We start from the raw sequence: 21,040 nt of genomic DNA on the forward strand, positions 1-21,040 counted from the left end.
AGATGCGCAGGCTCAGTGGCCATGGCTCACGGGCCCAGCCGCTCCGCGGCACGTGGGATCTTACCGGACCAGGGCACGAACCCATGTCCCCTGCATCGGCAGGCAGACTCTCAACCACTGCACCACCAGGGAAGCCCAATCATATAGTTTTTATTCTTCAGGTTGTTAATATGGTGTATCACATTGACTGATTTGTGTATATTGAAGAATCCTTGCATCCCTGGGATAAATCCCACTTGATCATGGTGTATGATCCTTTTAATGTGTTGTTGGATTCTGTTTGCTAGTATTTTGTTGAAGATTTTTGCATCTATATTCATCGGTGATATTGGTCTGTAATTTTCTTTTTTTGTAGTATCTTTGTCTGGTTTTGATATCAGGGTAATGTTGGCCTCATAGAATGAGTTTGGGAGTGTTCCTTCCTCTGCAATTTTTTGGAAGAGTTTGAGAAGGATGGGTGTTAGCTCTTCTCTAAATGTTTGATTGAATTCACTTGTGAAGCCATCTGGTCCTGGACTTTTGTTTGTTGGAAGATTTTTAATCACAGTTTCAATTACATTACTTGTGATTGGTCTGTTCATATTTTCTATTTCTTCCTGGTTCAGTCTTGGAAGGTTATACCTTTCTAAGAATTTGTCCATTTCTTCCAGGTTGTCCATTTTATTGGCATAGAGTTGCTTGTAGTAGTCTCTTAGGATGCTTTGTATTTCTGCAGTGTCTGTTGTAACTTCTCCTTTTTCATTTCTAATTTTATTGAATTGAGTCCTCTCCCTCTTTTTCTTGATGAGTCTGGCTAAAGGTGTATCAATTTTGTTTATCTTCTCAGAGAACCAGCTTTTAGTTTTATTGATCTTTGCTATTGTTTTCTTTGTTTCTATTTCATTTATTTCTGCTCTGATCTTTATGATTTCTTTCCTTCTGCTAACTTTGGGTTTTGTTTGTTCTTCTTTCTCTAGTTCCTTTAGGTGTAAGGCTAGATTGTTTATTTGAGATTTTTCTTGTTTCATGAGGTAGGCTTGTATAGCTATAAACTTCCCTCTTAGAACTGCTTTTGCTGCATCCCATAGGTTTTGGATCATCGTGTTTTCATTGTCATTTGTCTCTAGATATTTTTTTATTTCCTCTTTGATTTCTTCAGTGATCTCTTGGTTATTTAGTAACGTATTGTTTAGCTTCCATGTGTTTGTGTTCTTTACGTTTTTTTCCCTGTAATTCATTTCTAATCTCATAGCGTTGTGGTCAGAAAAGATGCTTGATATGATTTCAGTTTTCTTAAATTTACTGAGGCTTGATTTGTGACCCAAGATGTGATCTATCCTGGAGAATGTTCTGTGCGCACTTGACAAGAAAGTGTAATCTGCTGTTTTTGGATGGAATGTCCTCTAAATATCAATTAAATCTATCTGGTCTATTGTGTCATTTAAAGCTTCTGTTTCCTTATTTATTTTCATTTTGGATGATCTGTCCATTGGTGTAAGTAAGGGGTTAAAGTCTCCCACTATTATTGTGTTACTGTCAATTTCCTCTTTTATAGCTGTTAGCAGTTGCCTTATGTATTGAGGTACTTCTATGTTGGGTGCATATATATTTATAGTTGTTATATCTTCTTCTTGGATTGATCCCTTGATCATTATGTAGTGTTCTTCCTTGTCTCTTGTAACCTTCTTTATTTTAAAGTCTATTTTGTCTGATATGAGTATAGCTACTCCAGCTTTCTTTTGATTTCCATTTGCATGGAATATCTTTTTTCATCCCCTCACTTTCAGTCTGTATGTGTCCCTAGGCCTGAAGTGGGTCTCTTGTAGACAGCATATAGATGGGTCTTGTTTTTGTATCCATTCAGCAAGCCTGTGTCTTTTGGTTGGAGCATTTAATCCATTCACATTTAAGGTAATTATCAATATGTATGTTCCTATGACCATTTTCTTAATTGTTTTGGGTTTGTTTTTATAGGTCCTTTTCTTCTCTTGTGTTTCCCACTTAGAGAAGTTTGTTTAGCATTTGTTGTAGAGCTGGTTTGGTGGTGCTGAATTCTCTTAGCTTTTGCTTGTCTGTAAAGCTTTTGATTTCTCCATGGAATCTGAATGAGATCCTCGACGGGTAGAGTAATCTTGGTTGTAGATTCTTCCCTTTCATCACTTTAAGTATATCATGCCACTCCCTTCTGGCTTGTAGAGTTTCTGCTGAGAAATCAGCTGTTAACCTTATGGGAGTTCCCTTGTATGTTATTTGTCATTTTTCCCTTGCTGCTTTCAATAATTTTTCTTTGCCTTTAATTTTTGCCAATTTGATTACTATGTGTCTCGGCGTGTTTCTCCTTGGGTTTATCCTGTATGGGACTCTCTGCACTTCCTGGACTTGGGTGGCTATTTCCTTTCCCATGTTAAGGAAGTTTTTGACTATAATCTCTTCAAATATTTTCTCTGGTCCTTTCTCTCTCTCTTCTCCTTCTGGGACCCCTGTAATGCGAATGTTGTTGTGTTTAATATTGTCCCAGAGGTCTCTTAGGCTGTCTTCATTTCTTTTCGTTCTTTTTTCTTTATTCTGTTCTGCAGCAGTGAATTCCACCATTCTGTCTTCCCAGTCACTTATGTGTTTTTCTGCCTCAGTTATTCTGGTATTGATTCCTTGTAGTGTATTTTTCATTTCAGTTATTGTATTGTTCATCTCTGTTTGTTTGTTCTTTAATTCTTCTAGGTCTTTGTTAAACATTTCTTGCATCTTCTCGATCTTTGCCTCCATTCCTTTTCCGAGGTCCTGGATCATCTTCACTATCATTATTCTGAATTCTTTTTCTGGAAGGTTGCCTATCTCTACTTCATGTAGTTGTTTTTCTGGGGTTTTATCTTGTTCCTTCATCTGGTACATAGCCCTCTGCCTTTTCATCTTGTCTACCTTTCTGTGAATGTGGTTTTTGTTCCACAGTCTGCAGGATTGTAGTTCTTCTTGCTTCCCTACAACTTTTTATTTTGAAAAAACTTTGAAGTGGCAAAAATAATAGAGTCCCCATATACCCTTCACCTAGCTTTCAATAATGTTAACATCTTACCCAAACAGAGCACAGTGATCAAAACTAAGTAATTAACACTGGTGAAATCCTATTTCTGGTCCTTTTTCTAATCCAGCATCCAATCCAAGTTCTCACAATTTCTATATTCTCTTCTAATCTATGACTGTTCCTCAGTCTTCCCTTACTGTTCATGGCCCTGATGCTTTTGAAGACAACTATCCAGTTATTTTGTATTGTTTCTCAATTTAGGTTTGTGTGATCTTTCTTTTTTTTTTTTTTACATCTTTATTGGAGTATAATTGCTTTACAATGGTGTGTTAGTTTCTGCTTTATAACAAAGTGAATCAGTTATACATATACATATGTTCCCATATCTCTTCCCTCTTGTGTCTCCCTCCCTCCCACCCTCCCTATCCCACCCCTCTAGGTGGTCACAAAGCACTGAGCGGATCTCCCTGTGCTATGCGACTGCTTCCCACTAGCTATCTGTTTTACGTTTGGTAGTGTATATATGTCCATGCCTCTCTCTCGCTTTGTCACAGCTTACCCTTCCCCCTCCCCATATCCTCAAGTCCATTCTCTAGTATGTCTGAGTCTTTATTCCTGTCTTACCCCTAGGTTCTTCATGACATTTTTTTTCTTAAATTCCATATATATATGTGTTAGCATACGGTATTTGTCTTTCTCTTTCTGACTTACTTCACTCTGTATGACAGACTCTAGGTCTATCCACCTCACTACAAAAGCTCAATTGCGTTTCTTTTTATGGCTGAGTAATATTCCATTGTATATATGTGCCACATCTTCTTTATCCATTCATCCGATGATGGACACTTAGGTTGTTTCCATCTCCGGGCTATTGTAAATAGAGCTGCAATGAACATTTTGGTACATGACTCTTTTTGAATTATGGTTTTCTCAGGGTATATGCCCAGTGGTGGGATTGCTGGGTCATATGGTAGTTCTATTTGTAGTTCTTTAAGGAACCTCCATACTGTTCTCCATGTGTGATCTTTCTTGGGATGAAATTGAGATTATACGTTTTGGACAATACCAGAGAAGTGTCACTGTCCTTTATCAGTGTACCATATTGGGAAGTGCACAATGTCAGTATGTCTTACTGGTGATGTTAAATTTGATCAGTTGGTTAAGTGGTGTCTGCCAGATTTCTCCACTATATTTTTCCCCTTTGTAATTGTATCCTGTAAGGAGATATCTTGAGACCATGCAAAATCCTGTTTCTCATCATACGTTTATCCAATAATTTTAGCACACATAGATGTTTCTTGTCTGCAACAATTCTTACAATGGCATTTGCCTAATGACGTTGTTTTTTTTCCCCATTTTTGCCATTTCTTCTACATTTAATTGGGATTCTGTTGTGTATGGACACAAGGATGTTTATTCAATGGATTATAACCCATTACTGTCAATATTTCTTTTCTTGCTCAAGTTGTCCAAGATTTGGCCACTGAGAGCTCAGGTTGGTTCCTGTGTCCTTTCAATATGCCCCTATGCTCTCAGTGTCCATAATATACTTATTCATTTTCTCAATCCTAATATACACATGAAATACTTTCAAAATTGCTAACTGCTACTCCTGTGAAAAAACTAATTGACTAATTAGAGTACATTCAGTATTTGTGTGCAGTTCCTTTTTTCTGTTGCTTTATAGTACCCCATCAAAATACTGTAATTTTATTTTTTCCCCACCCACTTCAGTGTGGTTGAATTATTTGAAATGGGTTTTCATTTGAAATAGGTTTTGTTAGTTTGTATTCCATGTTAAATTTCTCTTATCTCCTGGTTGATTTTAATCATGATTTGGGAATCAGAAACATTATATGGTTCTAAGAGTCAGATACAAGCAAAGATATACTCAGAAGCATCCCATCCTCTTCATCCTTTATAAACTGTTATCATTTCCCTCTTCTTTCCACTCTCTGTAAATAAGCAATTCATTAGTTCCTGGCTCATTTTTCCTTATGTACAAATGAGCAGACACACGTGTATTTTTCTTACACTCTTTCCTTACATGACAAGTAACACTGACAAATTCCCCTCAAGGACTGAATCAGTTTGCATTCCTACCAGCTGTGTATGAGAGGACCTGTTTCCACACAGCCTTGCCTGGTGGGTTGTGGTGGTGTACTTATTTTTTGCCAACCCAAGAAATGACAAATGTTATGTCAATATTGTTTCAATTTACATTTTTCTGATCTTGAAGTGAGTTTCAACATTGTTTTTCATGTTTAAGGGTCATTTTTATACCTTTGTGTGAGAGTTTGTCTGTTCAATTCTTTTCCCAGTTTTTCTATCAGGTTTTTGATCCCTTGACAATTCTTTTTTTTTGGGGGGAGGGGGGAGGAGTTTATTTATTTATTTTTGCTGTGTTGGGTCTTCGTTTCTGTGCGAGGGCTTTCTCTAGTTGTGGCAAGCAGGGGCCACTCTTCATCGCGGCGCGCGGGCCTCTCGCTATCGCGGCCTCTCCTGTTGCGGAGCACAGGCTCCAGATGCACAGGCTCAGTAGTTGTGGCTCACGGGCCTAGTTGTTCCGCGGCACGTGGGATCTTCCCAGACCAGGGCTTGAACCCGTGTCCCCTGCATTAGCAGGCAGATTCTCAACCACTGCGCCACCAGGGAAGCCCCGACAATTCTTTATAGTAGGAATATTATTAACCTTTTGTCTATGATATGTGCTGTAAATATTTTCTTCCAGTCTTTTGACTGGTGTTTCTTGCCAAGCATTTTTTTTTCATATGTAGTCAAATGTATCAGTCTTTATTGCCTCTGGATGTTTCACCCATGTTTCCTTTTAGTATCTGTATGGTTTCATTTTTAACACTTAGACCCTGGATTCACTTGGAGTTTATTCTTGCATACGGCATTAAGTATAGATCTAATTTCAACTTTCTCCAAATGGCTTTCCATTTGGCTCAGCACCATTTATTAAAAAGTTCACTTTTCCCTGTGATTTGAGATTCTCACCATCTCCCCACACAACCTCTCACTGCCCCCCACCAAGACTTGGAGGAGCATCTGAGCCGAGAGCATGGCATGGCACACAAAGACTAACCGAACTATCGAGCTTCCTTCCGTGCAAGGATGCAACTGGGAGAATAAGGCTCAACTCAAAAGATCCAGGAGGGGGAAGAAAAGGGCTGGAGAGGTCACAGTGCGATGGGAAGGCAAAAAAACAACCAAGGAAGCTGGATGGTGATGAGACAGAATGAAGCTGAGATAACAAGCAGCACAGGAGACAGAAACAGAAGAGTCAGTCCCTGGCATCACCTCAGCTCACCTGTCCCACTGCCACAAACTCTTCTGGCAGAAACAGCCCAGAAAACAAGCTCCAGAAATCCCGAGATGTCACTCTAGTCAGAATGGGCATCATCAAAAAATCTACAAACAATAAATGCTGGAGAGGGTGTGGAGAAAAGGGAACCCTCTTGCACTGTTGGTGAGAATGTAAATTGACACAGCCACTATGGAGAACAGTAAGGAAGTTCCTTTAAAAACTAAAAATAGAACTACCATACAACACAGCAATCCCACTACTGGGCATATACCCTGAGAAAACCAAAATTCAAAAACAGACATGTACCACAATGTTCATTGCAGCTCTATTTACAATCGCCAGGACATGGAAGCAACCTAAGTGTCCATCAACAGATGAATGGATAAAGAAGATGTAGCACATATATACAATGGAATATTACTCAGCCATAAAAAGAAACGAAATTGAGTTATTTGTAGTGAGGTAGATGGACCTAGAGTCTGTCATACAGTGAAGTCAGTCAGAAAGAGAAAAACAAATACCATATGCTAACACATATATATGGAATCTAAAAAAAAAAAAAGGTTCTGAAGAACCTAGGGGCAGGACAGGGATAAAGACGCAGACGTAGAGAATGGACTTGAGGACACAGGGAGAGGGAAGGGTAAGCTGGGACGAAGTAAGAGAGTGGCATGGACATATATACTCTACCAAATGTAAAATAGATAGCTAGTGGGAAGCAGCTGCACAGCACAGGGAGATCAGCTCAGTGCTTTGTGACCACCTAGAGGGGTGGGATAGGGAGGGTGGGAGGGAGGGAGACGCAAGAGGGAAGAGATATGGGAACATATGTATAATTGATTCACTTTGTTATAAAGCAGAAACTAACACACCATTGGAAAGCAATTATACTCCAGTAGAGATGTTTAAAAAAGAAAAAGAAAAAAATCCTGAGATGTGATCAATGAGAAAATACGCAGCCACAACAAAGGAGGAATTCTCCTCAAGTTAAAAAGATTTATTACAATTCTAGCCTTCATGTGAGCCCAGAACCCGGGGCTGGTCATGGGTGATTAAGTTGTCATGAGAGGACAGGACAGTGAACAAAGCCAGGCACGTGACATGAGTCCACCTCTCTTCGCTGGATCCCTGCTCCACAGAGTGGCTGCTGGTGGGTCCGCCTGTTCAGCCTCTGCCCCACTCACCCTGACAGTGCTCCAAGGCCAGGGCAGGCAGCCTCGTGATCCCTGAGCTCACAGCTCTGAGGCCGCCTCCACTCCCCCAGCACTGGAGGAGCATTCTAGGGTCAGGCACTATGGCTTTGACCCGATGGAGGGAGACACAGTGGTGGAGGAGTTGTCTCAAGGTTAAAAGGACAAGGCATGCATGTTCTTATATCCAAGGCCACGAACTGGCCACCCATGAGCCAACCAGATTTCCCCAGTGACAAGTCTGTTTGGCCCCTTCTGCCTGCTCAGTATTTAAAAAAATAATTCGTTGCCAATATTTAAAAATTGATTTCATATAAAAGTCTGGATTTCTGGCTTCTCGAGTGAAAAAGAAATTGAGAATATTTGGCAATGCTGGGCCCATACTCTCCTGTGGTACTCACTAGCTATAGCTAGATAGCAGCTGTCCCTACGGACCAGATGTGCCCTTCCCAACTCACCCCACTCCCCACATCCCTGATTATACCCCCAGCTCGAGACTGGGCAGCAGCTGCCTCAGATCAGTTATGTTATACAAAGGAAAAAATGGAACATGTGCTGGCAAACAACATGTTCCTTGTGGTCTCATCACGTACTGATGTCTTGCGCTTTGCCCTGCAGGTACCTGAGTTCGCAGACTATCTTAAACACAGAGCATTCTCAGATATCTCTCCCATCACATGCCCTGCCTCTCCAGGATACACTGTGCCCCACTGTTAACTGGGCAAGTCTAGAAAAGAATACTAAATCATAGACGTTAATGGAGGAACAGACTGAGATTGACTCCTTCAGACCCTTCGTTGTAAGAGGGGGGTGGGAGTAAAATGAAAACTGTTAGTACTCTCCCTCTGCTTTTAGGTCAGCGATGCACACAAAAAATCAATGAGAAAAATCATAAAGGTACTTCAGGAGACCAAGACTGGGTCAGCCTGAACGTGGGGTCACAAAATGTGTTAGCCCCCTTCCTTGACCATTTAGAAAATGAGTTGAGCTCTTAGAGAGAAAGCCATGGGGGTGAGGAGGAAAATGCAGTGGCCAGCCCAGTAGATGTCCTGGGCTGTCAAAAACCACCAGGCTCGGGGCTTTCCTGGTGGCGCAATGGTTGAGAGTCCGCCTGCCAATGCAGGGGATACAGGTTCGTGCCCCAGTCCGCGAAGATCCCACATGCAGAGCGGCTGGGCCCGTGAGCTATGGCCACTGAGCCTGCGCGTCCGGAGCCTGTGCTCCGCAACGGGAGAGGCCACAACAATGAGAGGCCTGTGTACCACAAAACAAAAAAGCAAAAAAACAAACAAAAAAACCACGAGGCTCATTCTCCTTTAGGTTAGGGCTGCTGGCCCACACCTAAAAATTTTGTAGGTGGCATAAAATGACTTTCAGCGGGGGAGTGTCATCATTGTAGAAAGGGGCTTGAGAAAGGACAGAGAGTAGAATCTGGCCTTGGCCAACGTAAGACAGAAGAAGAGGATGCCTTCCTACATCCCCTTCATTCTGCTGTGGCAGGTGCCACCTTATTTGCTCTTTAGGGAGGCGGAGATTTTGACACAGCCCAGATGCTCCCCGTTGATGCTTAGGGTGATCTTCGAGCGGTAGTTCCCACTGCTGAGCCAGCTGGGCAGCTCCAGGTCAGGCAGGAAGAAGTCAGACTTGGGAAGTGAGTAGGTACCCTGTGGGAAAGGCAGTGGACCACAGGTCAGTGAGAGCCTACAGATGGGACTCTCTCCTGGAGTGACCTCTAGGAATGCAGCTGCAAACCGCCCCTCCTCCCACCCTCCTAAGAGCCAGGCAGAGCACAGAATGTGACAGCAAAAGGACACCAGAGGTCAGATCGAGCTTCAGGTCTCCCATTCACAGCTGGATAAACCGAGGCCCCCAAAAGATAAGTGATTCAGGATAGATCAGATCAATTTACACCCACAGACATCCAGGTCTGCAAGAGAACGTCTCCAAACCCCATGTCTCTACTCTAGTCACGGTGGGAATGCTCTCCCCTCCCTACACTTACTCGTTTGAAGGGACAGTGACAGGGAAGCCCATAGGTGTGCAGGGGTTCTGGGCAGGGATTCTCATCGGGAGTTAACACTTCAAGCACATTACAGAAGTTCTCGTAGGTGCAGCTGCCAAGTTGCTCCACACATGGGACTTTGACCCAAAAGCCAGCCACTTCCTTCTCCAGAGTTAGTACCACCTGGTGAGAGAGTTGGAGAAAGTGTAAAATTCCAAGGCAAACATACCAGTTCCTCCGCCTCTTTAAAAGGTCAGCCTTTTATTTTAACAGAGTCTTTAATTGGATGGGATCTGGGAGATATTCTGATCGAGAAATGACAGTATTGTGGCACATGCTCCAACACTATCCTTTCCTGTGCCCGTAGCTGACATTAATAATCGAATGTAACATTTTTCCCCCTGCACTGAACCACAGTCTTATAATTCTTTAGGGAGTCACTACCCATTGGTTGAAGTTGAAATGCACTTGTCATCTAACTGCTAATTGGCTAACTGTGGCACTGCTTCTAGACTTTCCTTCTCAGCCCAATCTTGGCTTCAGAACCTTTTCCTTCAGAGGACTTCAGGCAGCTACCGCCAACTGATTGGAGTTGGTTACCAAGATGAAACCCATCTGCTATTCTTGGATCCTATTTTCTCTGTACAGCCATAGAAGACAGAACTGAAAACAATAGGAATTTACAGAGGGATCATTCTGGGATTGCTATTAGGAAGATCTTAACAATCATAGTGAAGTTACAACAGATGGAACTACCTCAAGAAGAGATGGGCTGCCTGGACCCTGTTGCGGAAGCTACAAAAGGACTCCTGCACCCAGAGAGAAGCTGGATGGGGAGACCTGTGAGTACTTCACACCTCTGTGCTGCCACGATTCTGCTCCTGTTCTGGAGGTGGGGGCTGACCAGTTGTGCATGGCACGGGCTAAGCATTCACTAAGTATTAGCTGCCTGAGAGCCAAATGAGTGGTGCCTTAGGGACCATGATCGTATCCCCCCAGAGGTGTCAGGGAGAAGTGTCGGGAAAGGGCAGGAGGAAGTCTGATTCTCTGTGGGTGTAACGGCAGGAAACCACTCTCGGCTGTAACATCACAGCATTCTATGAATCCCAGCCCCCAAGTTCACTTGATTCAGGGCTTTTGTTTCTAAGAGACAAATCCTGGATGGGCACTATTCCCCTTGAGCCTGCTGGGCTCAGACTGGCTCCCCAGGCTGTGGACTCAGTCTTCCAACTGCCCCAGGTGTCAGGATCCAGGTCCAGGAGGAAGGGATAAGTCCGCGCAGCCTGTATGCTGAGTGGACAAACTCAAATTTGCCTCATCCCACTCTGCTGACCCACATGTTACTCCCCACCCCGAGTCATGCACGGTCCCCTCCCAGCCCTCCTGTCTCCTCTCCTGCCAAGCCTGCTTCAACCCCTTTGCCTAGAAAGAGCTGAGGGCCTGGAGTAGAATGCTACTTCGGCCACTTCCTACTCTTGTGCCCTTGGGGAATTTCTTCTGTCTCCATTCCCTTATCTCCAAAATGGGATATTTTAAGAGTGTCTGCCTCTCTCACAAGGTCCCACTGAGTGCGACAATGCCTGTCAAACACTTAGCATAGTGCCTGAAATCCAAAAATTACTTCCTGCTGGACTTCTCCCCTCCATACCCCTCCTTGTTTTGCTAACACCCCAATGAAAATGGTTGAGCCAGTTCTGCCCTGAACAAGAAAGAACACCCAGCTGAGGGGACCAGCGGGGACCAAGTCCTGCCTGGGCTCCTCTTACCACACTGGAAGCCTGTGGGGCTGCATCCACCAGGAGCCAGGCCTCTCCCAGCCAGGACAAGCACAGCACAGGAGGTACTCAGCGGGGGCACCCCGAACTTAAGGCAACAGCCATGCCTGCCGTTTGGGGATTACAAACCATGGCTGATTTTCCAGTCCTTGTTCTCAGTCTACTTGTTCCTATGGCTCAGAAGAGCAAGCAGGGGGAGTTCCCTGGGCTGTCCAGTGGTTAGGACTTGGTGCTTTCACTGCCATGGGCCCGAGTTCAATCCCTGGTTGGGGAACTAAGATCCCACAAGACGTGCGGTGTGGGCAAAAAAAAAATTCAAGCAAAGCTGAGTAATAAACGACCATCAATCCCTCTACTCCAGGACTACCTTAGCACCTCCACAGCTCAACCTAAATAAACCCGTGTCATGGGACCTGGTGCCACAAGACAGACAGAGGCACTGACGGGTAATGGAATCACGATCCCTGTACCCACCAGGGTGCTTGGGCAAGTCCCTTCCCCCCTCAGGCCTCTGCTCCTCCATCTTGACCATGGAGTATTTGGATCTCATGATCTTGAAGAGACCTACCAGTTCTGACATCCTAAGAGTCCAAGTTTCTTGCAAGTTGAAAACAATGACTTTTCTCTTGGCCTCTAGCTCAGGGCTAGGCACACAAGGCTCTAGATAAAGACCCACTGATAGGGGCTTCCTTGGTGGTGTAGTGGTTAAGAATCCGCCTGCCAGTGCAGGGGACACGGGTTCGAGCCCTGGTCCAGGAAGATCCCACATGCCGTGGGGCAAATAAGCCTGTGCGCCACAACTACTGAGCCTGCGCTGTAGAGCCCACGAGCCACAACTACTGAGCCTGTATGCCACAACTATTGAAGCCCACGTTCCTAGAGCCTGTGCTCCACAACAAGAGAAGCCACTGCAATGAGAAGCACATGCACCACAACGAAGAGTAGCCCCCGCTCACCGCAACTAGAGAAAGCCCACACACAGCCACAAAGACCCAATGCAGCCAAAAATAAAATAATTAAAAAAAAAAAAAGACCCACTGTTGGCAACTGACTTGAAGGGGAGACATTTTGATGAGATCAGGGAAGGGGCAGTTATATCTCAATCACAGGGCTCAGGCAGGGGCATTGCAGGTACAGGACTTTAGAGGGGAAAAAAAAGGTAAACCATCAGGGCTGAAAGCTACATGTCTAAAAGCCTGAAATAAGTGTACATGCCAAATGTGGTAGCAAGTTACGATTCCTGAGGATGGGGAAACCAAGGTCTCAGAGGCTGGAACTTGAGAGCTCAAAGAAGGGAGTTCTAAATTATGCCAAATCCTGTGGAACACATCAAAAGAAAAAGGCGTTCCTGGACAGACTCTAACCTTGCCCATGGCTCACAGAATCTGGCGAATCCAACTTCTAAAAATTGTAGCTGGCATCAAGTCCACCCAGGTTCCAAACGGGACTTTTTTTTCCTCTTAATTTTTTGTTTAATTTATTTAATTTATTTATTTTTGGCTGCGTTGAGTCTTCATTGCTGCGCGTGGGCTTTCTCTAGTTGCGGCGAGCGGGGGCTACTCTTTGTTGCAGTGCCCGGGCTTCTCACTGCGGTGGCTTCTCTTGTTGCAGAGCTCGGGCTCCAGGGAAGCCTCAAATGGGACTTTTGATTGAAGAAATTTCACTTCAACAAGGTCAGAAGAGGAGGAGGTTTCTCTCCTGCCACTAACAGGTGCGTGGCCTGGACCAGTCACTCCTCTCTGGGCCCCAGTAACAAGGAGAGAAGCCATTAACCTTAAGAGCCCTTCAGGCTCATACAGTGCTTGCATCCTAGCAGCTCTCCTGGGGGGCGGGGTTCTTTGCTGTCAAGGGGAAAGTCCTGGCATACTCCCCTGCTAAAACTCCAAGCACTAATTCCACCTCCCTGCCAGAAAGAGCTCAGGAATAGGAAACATTAGACAGATAAGGACAGCAGCCTTGAATGCTGACCTGGGGCAAGTTGCATCCTTCTCTGAGCTTCAGTGTCCCTTATCTGTAAAAGGAGACTCATCATCTTTTCTCCTACCCAAGTGGTGAGAGGCTTTCATTTAATAGCTAGTATGCACATACCCTAAAAAGATAAAGGATCCAAATCAAAACTATATACATAAGAGAAATGTAGGAGGAAGGGAAGGGGCAGTGGGAATCTGAGTCCAGTTTTAAAAAGCTCAATGGCCCAAATTTATGACAGGTAATAAAGTACAGACTGACGATGGTTCAACTTACAATTTTTCAACTTTACGATGGTACAGAAGCAATACACATTCAGTAGAAACTGTACTTCCTGTTTTGAATTGTGATCATTTTCAGGGCTAGCAATATGCAGTACCATTCTCTCTGGTGATGCTGGGCAGTGACAGGAAGCCACAGCTCCCAATCAGCCATGCGATCACGAGGGTAAACAACTTAAACCATCCTGTACCCAGACAACCATTCTGGTTTTCACTTTCAGTACAGTATTCAATATTCAGCACCTTATCACAAAATAGGCTTTGTGTTAAACGATTCTGCCCAACTGTAGGCTAATGTACATGTTTTGAGTGTGGTTAAGGTAGGTGAGGCTAAGCTGTGATGTTTCGTAGGTTAGGTGTATTAAATGCATTTTCGACTTAACGAGATTTTTCAACTTATGCTAGGTTCACTGGGACGTAAGTTGAGGAAGATCTGTAATAGAAAATGGGTGGGGGGGAACCCATCTTAATGGCCTACAAAGAAGCCAGAAGAAGGCTGGGGGAAGAAAAACGAGTTCACCAGCTTTTTCCTTCCAAGTCAGTTGTACTGCATCAGTGTTCCTGGAAACTGATTTGCATGGCAGTGGCAGAAGAGCAAGCATGATGGCCAGCTCGCTAAAGAGCTCTTTGCTCCAGACTCAGTGGAGGTAGTGTAGAAATGTGACCCTGGTAGAAAATCACTTGAAGAACAGCTAAAGAAAATGCAGTGACCTAGCCTGGAGAAGACTCGGGAAGAGGTGCTGGGCAAAGCAAAGCCTGAGAGCTGTTTGCACGTACAGGACTCTGTCTGGGTCAAAGAAGCCACAGGAAGAGATTGATACTAACTTAACAAGGGCTAACATGTACCGAGCTGGTCTTGTGTGCCAGGCCCTGTGCAAGGAACTATCCATGTTATTAACTCAGTAATCGCTCAGAGAAATGTATGAGGTAGGGGCTGTGATTAACCAAGTCAAAGGGTAGTTTCAGGTACACAGATTCCAAATCAGAAATCCTTTTAAAGAGTCAAAAGGAAACTGGTGCCAGAAGAGATCTGCACCAGGACAGGCTGAAGGCATACAAGAATACAGTGTATGTCACAACTACTAAGCCCACATGTTCCGGAGCCCGCGTGCCACAACGAGAGAGAAGCCCCGTGCCCTGCAATGAAGAGCCCGCGTGCCGCAACTAAGACCTGATGCAGCCAAATAAACAAATAAATATTAAAAAAATAATAATATGGTATAAAGGTAGCAATGCAAACCAGTGAGGAAAGGACTACAATATATGGAGTTGCAATGGATACACAGAAAGTTTCTATTGTTCTGTATGAAAACATGCAAATATCCACCCCCAAAGCAGGCAACAGGCATGAATGAACTGGTTATTCCTAAACAAAAATACAAAAGGCAAATAAACTTATGAAAGGACATTTAACAAATCTATGCTTCTTTTGCTGCTCTGGGATTCCAGGATTCCAAAATTATTCAGTTCCCTGAGCATACATGCCTCAGGGCCCTCCCTCTGGCCCATAGCACCTTCCCTCCAGCACCTCCCTGAACCTGCCCACCCCTGGGCTCACCTTCAGAGGATCTTTGAGGTACGCAGTGGTCCTGACCTCAGCACTGACGGTCATGTTCCCAGGAATGACAATGGGGTCAGGTTCCACAGTCAGGCTGTTGATCACCACAGGGTCCTTCCCCTCATCGCAGTTATCCCAGGAAAAGCTACTGAGCTGGGAGAGCTAAGGACAATAAGGCAGCAAGAAAAGAAGAGAAAAGAAAAGTTGACAAAAGGAACTGTCACAGGTTAGAAGGATTAACAGAGCAGTTTACTGACAGTGTGCCCATCGGCGAGGTACCTGCCCTCTATGAGCTTCATCTGCAACTCCACATCTGTAAACCTGGAATAACATCGGTCCTACCCATTCCATAGGCAGGACTAAACTAGAAGACAATCTCCCAAAAGTGTGCGTGAACTATAGAGCACAGAATCACAGACCTTGAACTTCAAAATAGGAGACTAACCATATCCATCTTTGGTAGATGCCTTCTCTGATCTCTCACCTCCCTGCTCTCCACTCCTCTCCAACTAGTCTTGGCATCTCCTTAGAGGGAGGCTTTTGGAGGATTCGGCTTTGCAGCCCATGCCCAGAACCTTACTCACGTCACAGCCCAGGCCCAATCCAGGGCCAGGAACAATAGGGAACACAAAACACAGTGGGAAACATAACAACATCTAACACCCTACCCTCAAGGAGGCACAATTAGCCCAGGGAGGGACTAGGACACACCTGAAAAGATCCCCAGTGGGCCCTCTGTTGAACAATCCCTAGTGAACAAACTTGCACAATCCTAACCAGTGCTTTCTGCAGTATGCAGGCCTCTCACTGTTGTGGCCTCTCCCGTTGCGGAGCACAGGCTCCGGACACGCAGGCTCAGCGGCCATGGCTCACGGGCCCAGCCGCTCCACGGCATGTGGGATCTTCCCAGACCGGGGCACGAACCCGTGTCCCCTGCATCGGCAGGCAGACTCTCAACCACTGCGCCACCAGGGAAGCCCTAACCAGTGCTTTCTTAACTCCCATTGCGCATGCCCTGCCCTGTCCCACACCCCACGTCCTTCCTCTCCCCTCTGCTGAGCCATATCTCCTCCTCTTCCTCCACATCCCCCAAGAGGTCTCCTGATTCCTTATTCCACCATCGCGTCCAACTACACATGACCACTGACTCCCCACTCCCACAGAACCCCGTCTATGATCTTTAACACTTCCTATACCATGCAGACTCTGCCCACCCACTCACACCTTTCCCAGCCCCCTGAAGGCCACCTGCGAGAGACTTTCAGCATTCCCACCACGCACATCCCATCTTAGAAGGAAAACCTGCCAGTACCAAGTCCCCAAGTTGACCCCCGTCATCAACACAGCCACGGGTAGGTGGGCCAAAAGAGAATACTTAACCCAGGCCAGGTGGACAGATTCTCTCTGCCTCCAATTTGGGAAGTGAGACAGAGGCAAAATCATTCAGAGGACTTTGGGCTTTGAGCTGTCATGGGGTCATAAGCTTTAAGTCAGAGCCAGAACACCCAGACTCATGACCAAGCCAAAGGGACAAGAACTAAGGGCTCTGCTGGTCTGTGGAAAAGAGAACAGAGTCGCCCCCTGCCTCCGGCCCCCTATCTAAATAGGCAGTGAGGGGGGACAGCCAGGGGCATGGTTTTAGACTAAGATATAGGTAAATCAAGGCTTTAGTTGGCAGGCATGGCTTGAAATCATAGCTCGACCCCCATATCATGTGACTCTACAGGCCAGTTTCCCCTTTGGAGCTGCAACTTCCACATCTTTTAAGTGCAGTCATTTCTGCTTTCCTCCCAGACCTGTTGCGAGGGTGAGAGCATGCACATAAAGCTCATAACACAATGCCAGGCACAAAGCATGAGCTGGCTCCCTAAATGACAACCATTAGACATCCCAGCCGCCACTTCCTGCCATTAGTTCCACGAGATTACCTGGAATAAACTTCCCTTTACTTGAGCTTCTTGAAATGGGCTTCTGTCCCTTGGAATGAAGCATTGGGCCATGACTAAGAAAGGCCTGATTCATCCCTGCATTGCCCACAGCCCCTTAGACAGGGTAGGTACCAACAAATGTTTCCTTCAACATTCATTCCGCAGATATTTATGAAACAGTGATCACAGGCCCGGGGCCAAGGGCTGTTCACAGAGGTAAACAATTAGAAATGTGCCTGCCCTTCGGTGAGGAGCTTACAGTCCAATGTAAATGACTATTACCCACTATGATCTCTGGGTGCCATAAAAGAAACAAACAGAGGGTCGTGTTGAGAGTAACAAGACTCACTTAAATAGGGTGATGAGGAAGTTATAATCCTGCAGGATGAGGAGTCAGCCACGCAAGTACTGAAGGAATGTCCAGGCAGAGGGAACATGGGCAAAGGCCCCGCACCGGGAAGATGCTCAGCTGCTCTGGGCCCTGCAAGGCCAGTGGGCTAGATGTAGTGGATGAGGCACCCAAGTAAGCTTAGAGGGGTGGCAGGGTCATTTAATTCCTGCCAGACCTCATAGGTCATCCTCAGGAGGCTGGATTTCCTATAAGTGCAATGGAACGCCATTGCAGGAGAGGGCCACGCTCTGGTTTATGGTTGAGAATGGACTGCAGAGGGTTAAGTTTAGAACACGGGAGATCAGTTAGAAGGCCACTATCAAATGAAAGCATGCCTGGGATTAAGAGTTGGGCTGGAGGGTGGGTAGGAGGACTAGCCATCTTCTAGAGCTGCTTTTACAAATTCCAAGGCAGCCTGATTCACAGCGAGGATTGATTCCAGGCTGGAGGAAGTGTCCAGAGTACCCCGCTCCTCCTGCCCTCAGGCTCTGGGGAGACTTAACAAGGTGGTTTCTCAATGGCTGACTAGAGGCTTCTGTCGCAGTGAATTCTGCAGCTGAGTCCAGTCTCATCCGGAAAAGGAAGCATGATGTGTTAGCAATGCCCACTAAGGGCAGGCCTGGCACCAGATACTTGTCATCCCAGCCTAGGCTAACGTGGGAAGAGGCAACGTATAGCAGAGGGCAAAGGCACAGCTGTGGAGGCAGAAATATGCGTCCAAATCACAGACCTGGATTAAAACCATACCTCAGCCACTCTCACTAGCTGAGAACATGCGTCAGTTGACCCCTCTTGAGGCTCAATTTCCTCATATATTAAATGGGCATAACTATATCTTCTCACAGGGCTACTGTAAGAGTGAGAAGTTTGTATACAGAAAGTACAGGTCACAACTCCTCGACACTGTCACGGCCATGAAAACACAAGTCTGAGAAACTGTCACAGACCAGAGGAGACTGGGGAGACAGGACAACACATGCAATGTAGTGCCCGAGACTGGATCCTGGAACAGAAAGAGGATGTTAATGGGAAAACTGGTAGAATTCAAATAAAGTCTAGAGTTTAGCTAGTGGTCATGTACCTAAGCTGGTTTCTCAGTCTTGACAAATGTACCATGGTAATACAAAATGTTAACATTAGGGGAAACCGAGTGAGGAGTGTGTGGGAACTCTGTACTGTCTTTGCAACTTTTCTGTAAGTCTAAAATTACTCCCCTAAAAAGGTTTATTAGGGAAATAAAGAGCAAAGCACCTGGCTCAACACATAGCACACAGTATGTGCACAATAAATGACATTAGACAGTTATCAGAGAGTCTATTAGACAGTTATCAGAGAGTCTATTAGACAGTTATCAGAGAGTCTATTAAGTACCTATTTTGCACCCAGCCTGGGGCTAGACATTCTCCCCTTTTATCTAAGGATCACCACAGCCCAGGGGCATGAGACTGGGTTAATGCTTTTGGAGGAACTGGAACTGCCCGTTTCCTGATGCTCAAACACTCACTATCACCCCACAGCCTTCATGTGGCCCAGGGTTTCAGGGTAAGGTTCCGCATCACATGAGCCCAGAGAAGACCCGGTGATAGCAGATAAGAATGGAAAGTGCCCCTTGCTGTGTAACCTCAGATGAGTCCCCCATCCTCTATGGGGCTGGGTAAGGTGGGTGAACTCCCTGATGTCTCATGGCCTCTCTAAAACTGCCAACGTAAGACCCTCTGGTCTGGGACGGCATCCAGAGCCAAGACGTGTAGGAGAGCGGGGATGTAGGACTGGTTCCAGACTTAGCCACACCACCTCATAGTGGTCAGACCTGGAGCCAAGAGGAACATTCTCAACCTACACTCAGGGACTAACTGTGAACCCTCCGGGCCAATAAGGCCAAGAGTTCTTTGCTCCTCCATTCAATAGGCAAAATAGACTCCTTGCCCCTGGGGCAGGGTGAGGCCGAGCCCACTGGCTTCTATCACTTTATGAGTTTAAGATATAAGAGCTTTTCCATCCACGGAAGCATTTCCCTTCACCCACAACCATCAAAGAAAGGCAGGTTGGCACTATCCAGCCCATTGTACAGATAAGGAGACCAAGGCTTAAGGAACCCAAATGCCACTCCCATGGATTAGAGACAGAGGAGGAATCAGAAGCCAAGCCTCCTAGTCCTATCCCACTTTCCCTCACACCGCCCTGTTCCTGGCTCTGACAAATATTTCCAAGGAGGTTGGCAGGAGGGGACCTAGGCTGGGCCTCTCTCTTTGACTGCTGCCAGAGATACCAAGTGTCTGGCCCCCAGGTATGCAGCAAAGAGGAACTAGGCTTCTCTACTTCTCAGAATGACAGAACTTCCCCTTTCCCAGGGTCTGGAGCATAGGGTGCGTGAGAAGATAAGGGAGAAGCTTGTAGGCTGTTGCCTCTGCATGCCTCACACCCAGGAGCAGGGCTGCACCTTTGTCGCCAGAGGAGCAAGTATGGACCTTCTGGCCTGAAAAGCCTCTCAAACCCACCCACCCACGAGGAGGAGCAGCGCCTCAGAGCAGTACAGAGGGGAGGGAAAAGGTTCCAGGCATTTTCATGGCGGAAAAGAGAGGGCACGTAAACGGGGCTGCGTCTCTGGGCCTGGGATTAGAGCCTTGGTCTTGCAGTTCCGTAAAATTTCACTCAGACGTTTGGAAAGAGGACAGGAGTACAGACGGGACTGAGATTAACCCTTCCAAAACAGTCTGGAGCAGAGCAAAGCCTTACAGCCCACCCCTCTGTACAGATGGGGAAACTGAAACCCGCAGAGAGCAAAGGACCCACTCAGAATCCCACAGTTAGTGACTTTGGGAGGCTCTGCTGAAAAGAAGTAATTCTAGAGACCGGAAAGGCCACCCCCATATCCCACCCCAGCCCGCACATCCCGAGCTGGGCTGGGATGCTGGAAGCAGCCTCCTAAAGGATAGGATGCTCACCCGGTTCGAGAAGACGCGTGCAGCAGCCGCTGGGCCGGCGAGAAGCAAGCCTAGGGAGATGAGGAGAGGAGCCTGCATCAGAGGGTTCATCGCAAAGGGTGAGTCCTCACCGGGTTAACTACAAGGTTCGTGGAGGCGACGACGCCTTTAAATGCCTGCCTGTATTGGTTATGCAAAGCTGTGCATTGCTAGGCAAAGCTGAGTGCGGCCACTTCCCCGTGCGTCCCGTCCCCTCCGGATCTGAGATTTCGGGGCCGGGGATTGGACAGAGCTCTCCCGGATCCGCCCCGCAAAGGTTCCTCCTTTAGCCCCGCACTTCGCCCGTGGGCGACAGGCCCCGCCTTCAGTGGCGAAGGCAGAGCCTGAGGAGAAAAGGGGCGGGTTGAGTACGGGGCGGCGCGGGGCCGGAGCGCGAGGGAGGGGCGGGGCTGTTGTTTATGAACTCACGCTGTGAACCGTCGCTGCTGGAAGGGCCGTCATGTTTTCGTTCGCCCAAGTCCTTCTTGACAAAAATATCATGCTCCCTGTCGATACTACGCTTCCCCTTAGCTGTGTTACAAATCACTGTGTCTTTTAAATAATTATTTTAATGATAATGATAATTTTTAGTAAGTGCTTTAATGCATGCCAAGCGCTGTTAAGCACTTAACGAGGGAATCCATTTTTTTGCTCCACTTTACCACTGAGGAAACAT

General features: G+C 46.1%; 1 protein-coding gene across 1 annotated transcript; it reads right to left on the bottom strand.

The window, feature by feature from the left end:
• Nucleotides 1-8,764: 8,764 nt before the first annotated feature.
• On the bottom strand, nucleotides 8,765-20,546 carry GM2A (ganglioside GM2 activator). Its single transcript, XM_027081500.1, has 4 exons — nucleotides 20,347-20,546; nucleotides 15,083-15,244; nucleotides 9,501-9,683; nucleotides 8,765-9,162 (listed from the first exon to the last, which is right to left on the bottom strand). Exons 1-4 carry the CDS (start codon nucleotides 20,434-20,436, stop codon nucleotides 9,007-9,009), a joined length of 591 nt encoding a protein of 196 aa, XP_026937301.1. The 5' UTR covers nucleotides 20,437-20,546; the 3' UTR covers nucleotides 8,765-9,006.
• Between the last annotated feature and the right edge of the window lie 494 nt (nucleotides 20,547-21,040).

The sequence above is a fragment of the Aethalodelphis obliquidens genome, unplaced genomic scaffold (assembly GCF_003676395.1).
Source record: "Aethalodelphis obliquidens isolate GAN/ISIS:26980383/991018 unplaced genomic scaffold, ASM367639v1 scaffold45, whole genome shotgun sequence".
In the NCBI taxonomy this organism is placed as follows: Eukaryota; Metazoa; Chordata; class Mammalia; order Artiodactyla; family Delphinidae; genus Aethalodelphis; species Aethalodelphis obliquidens.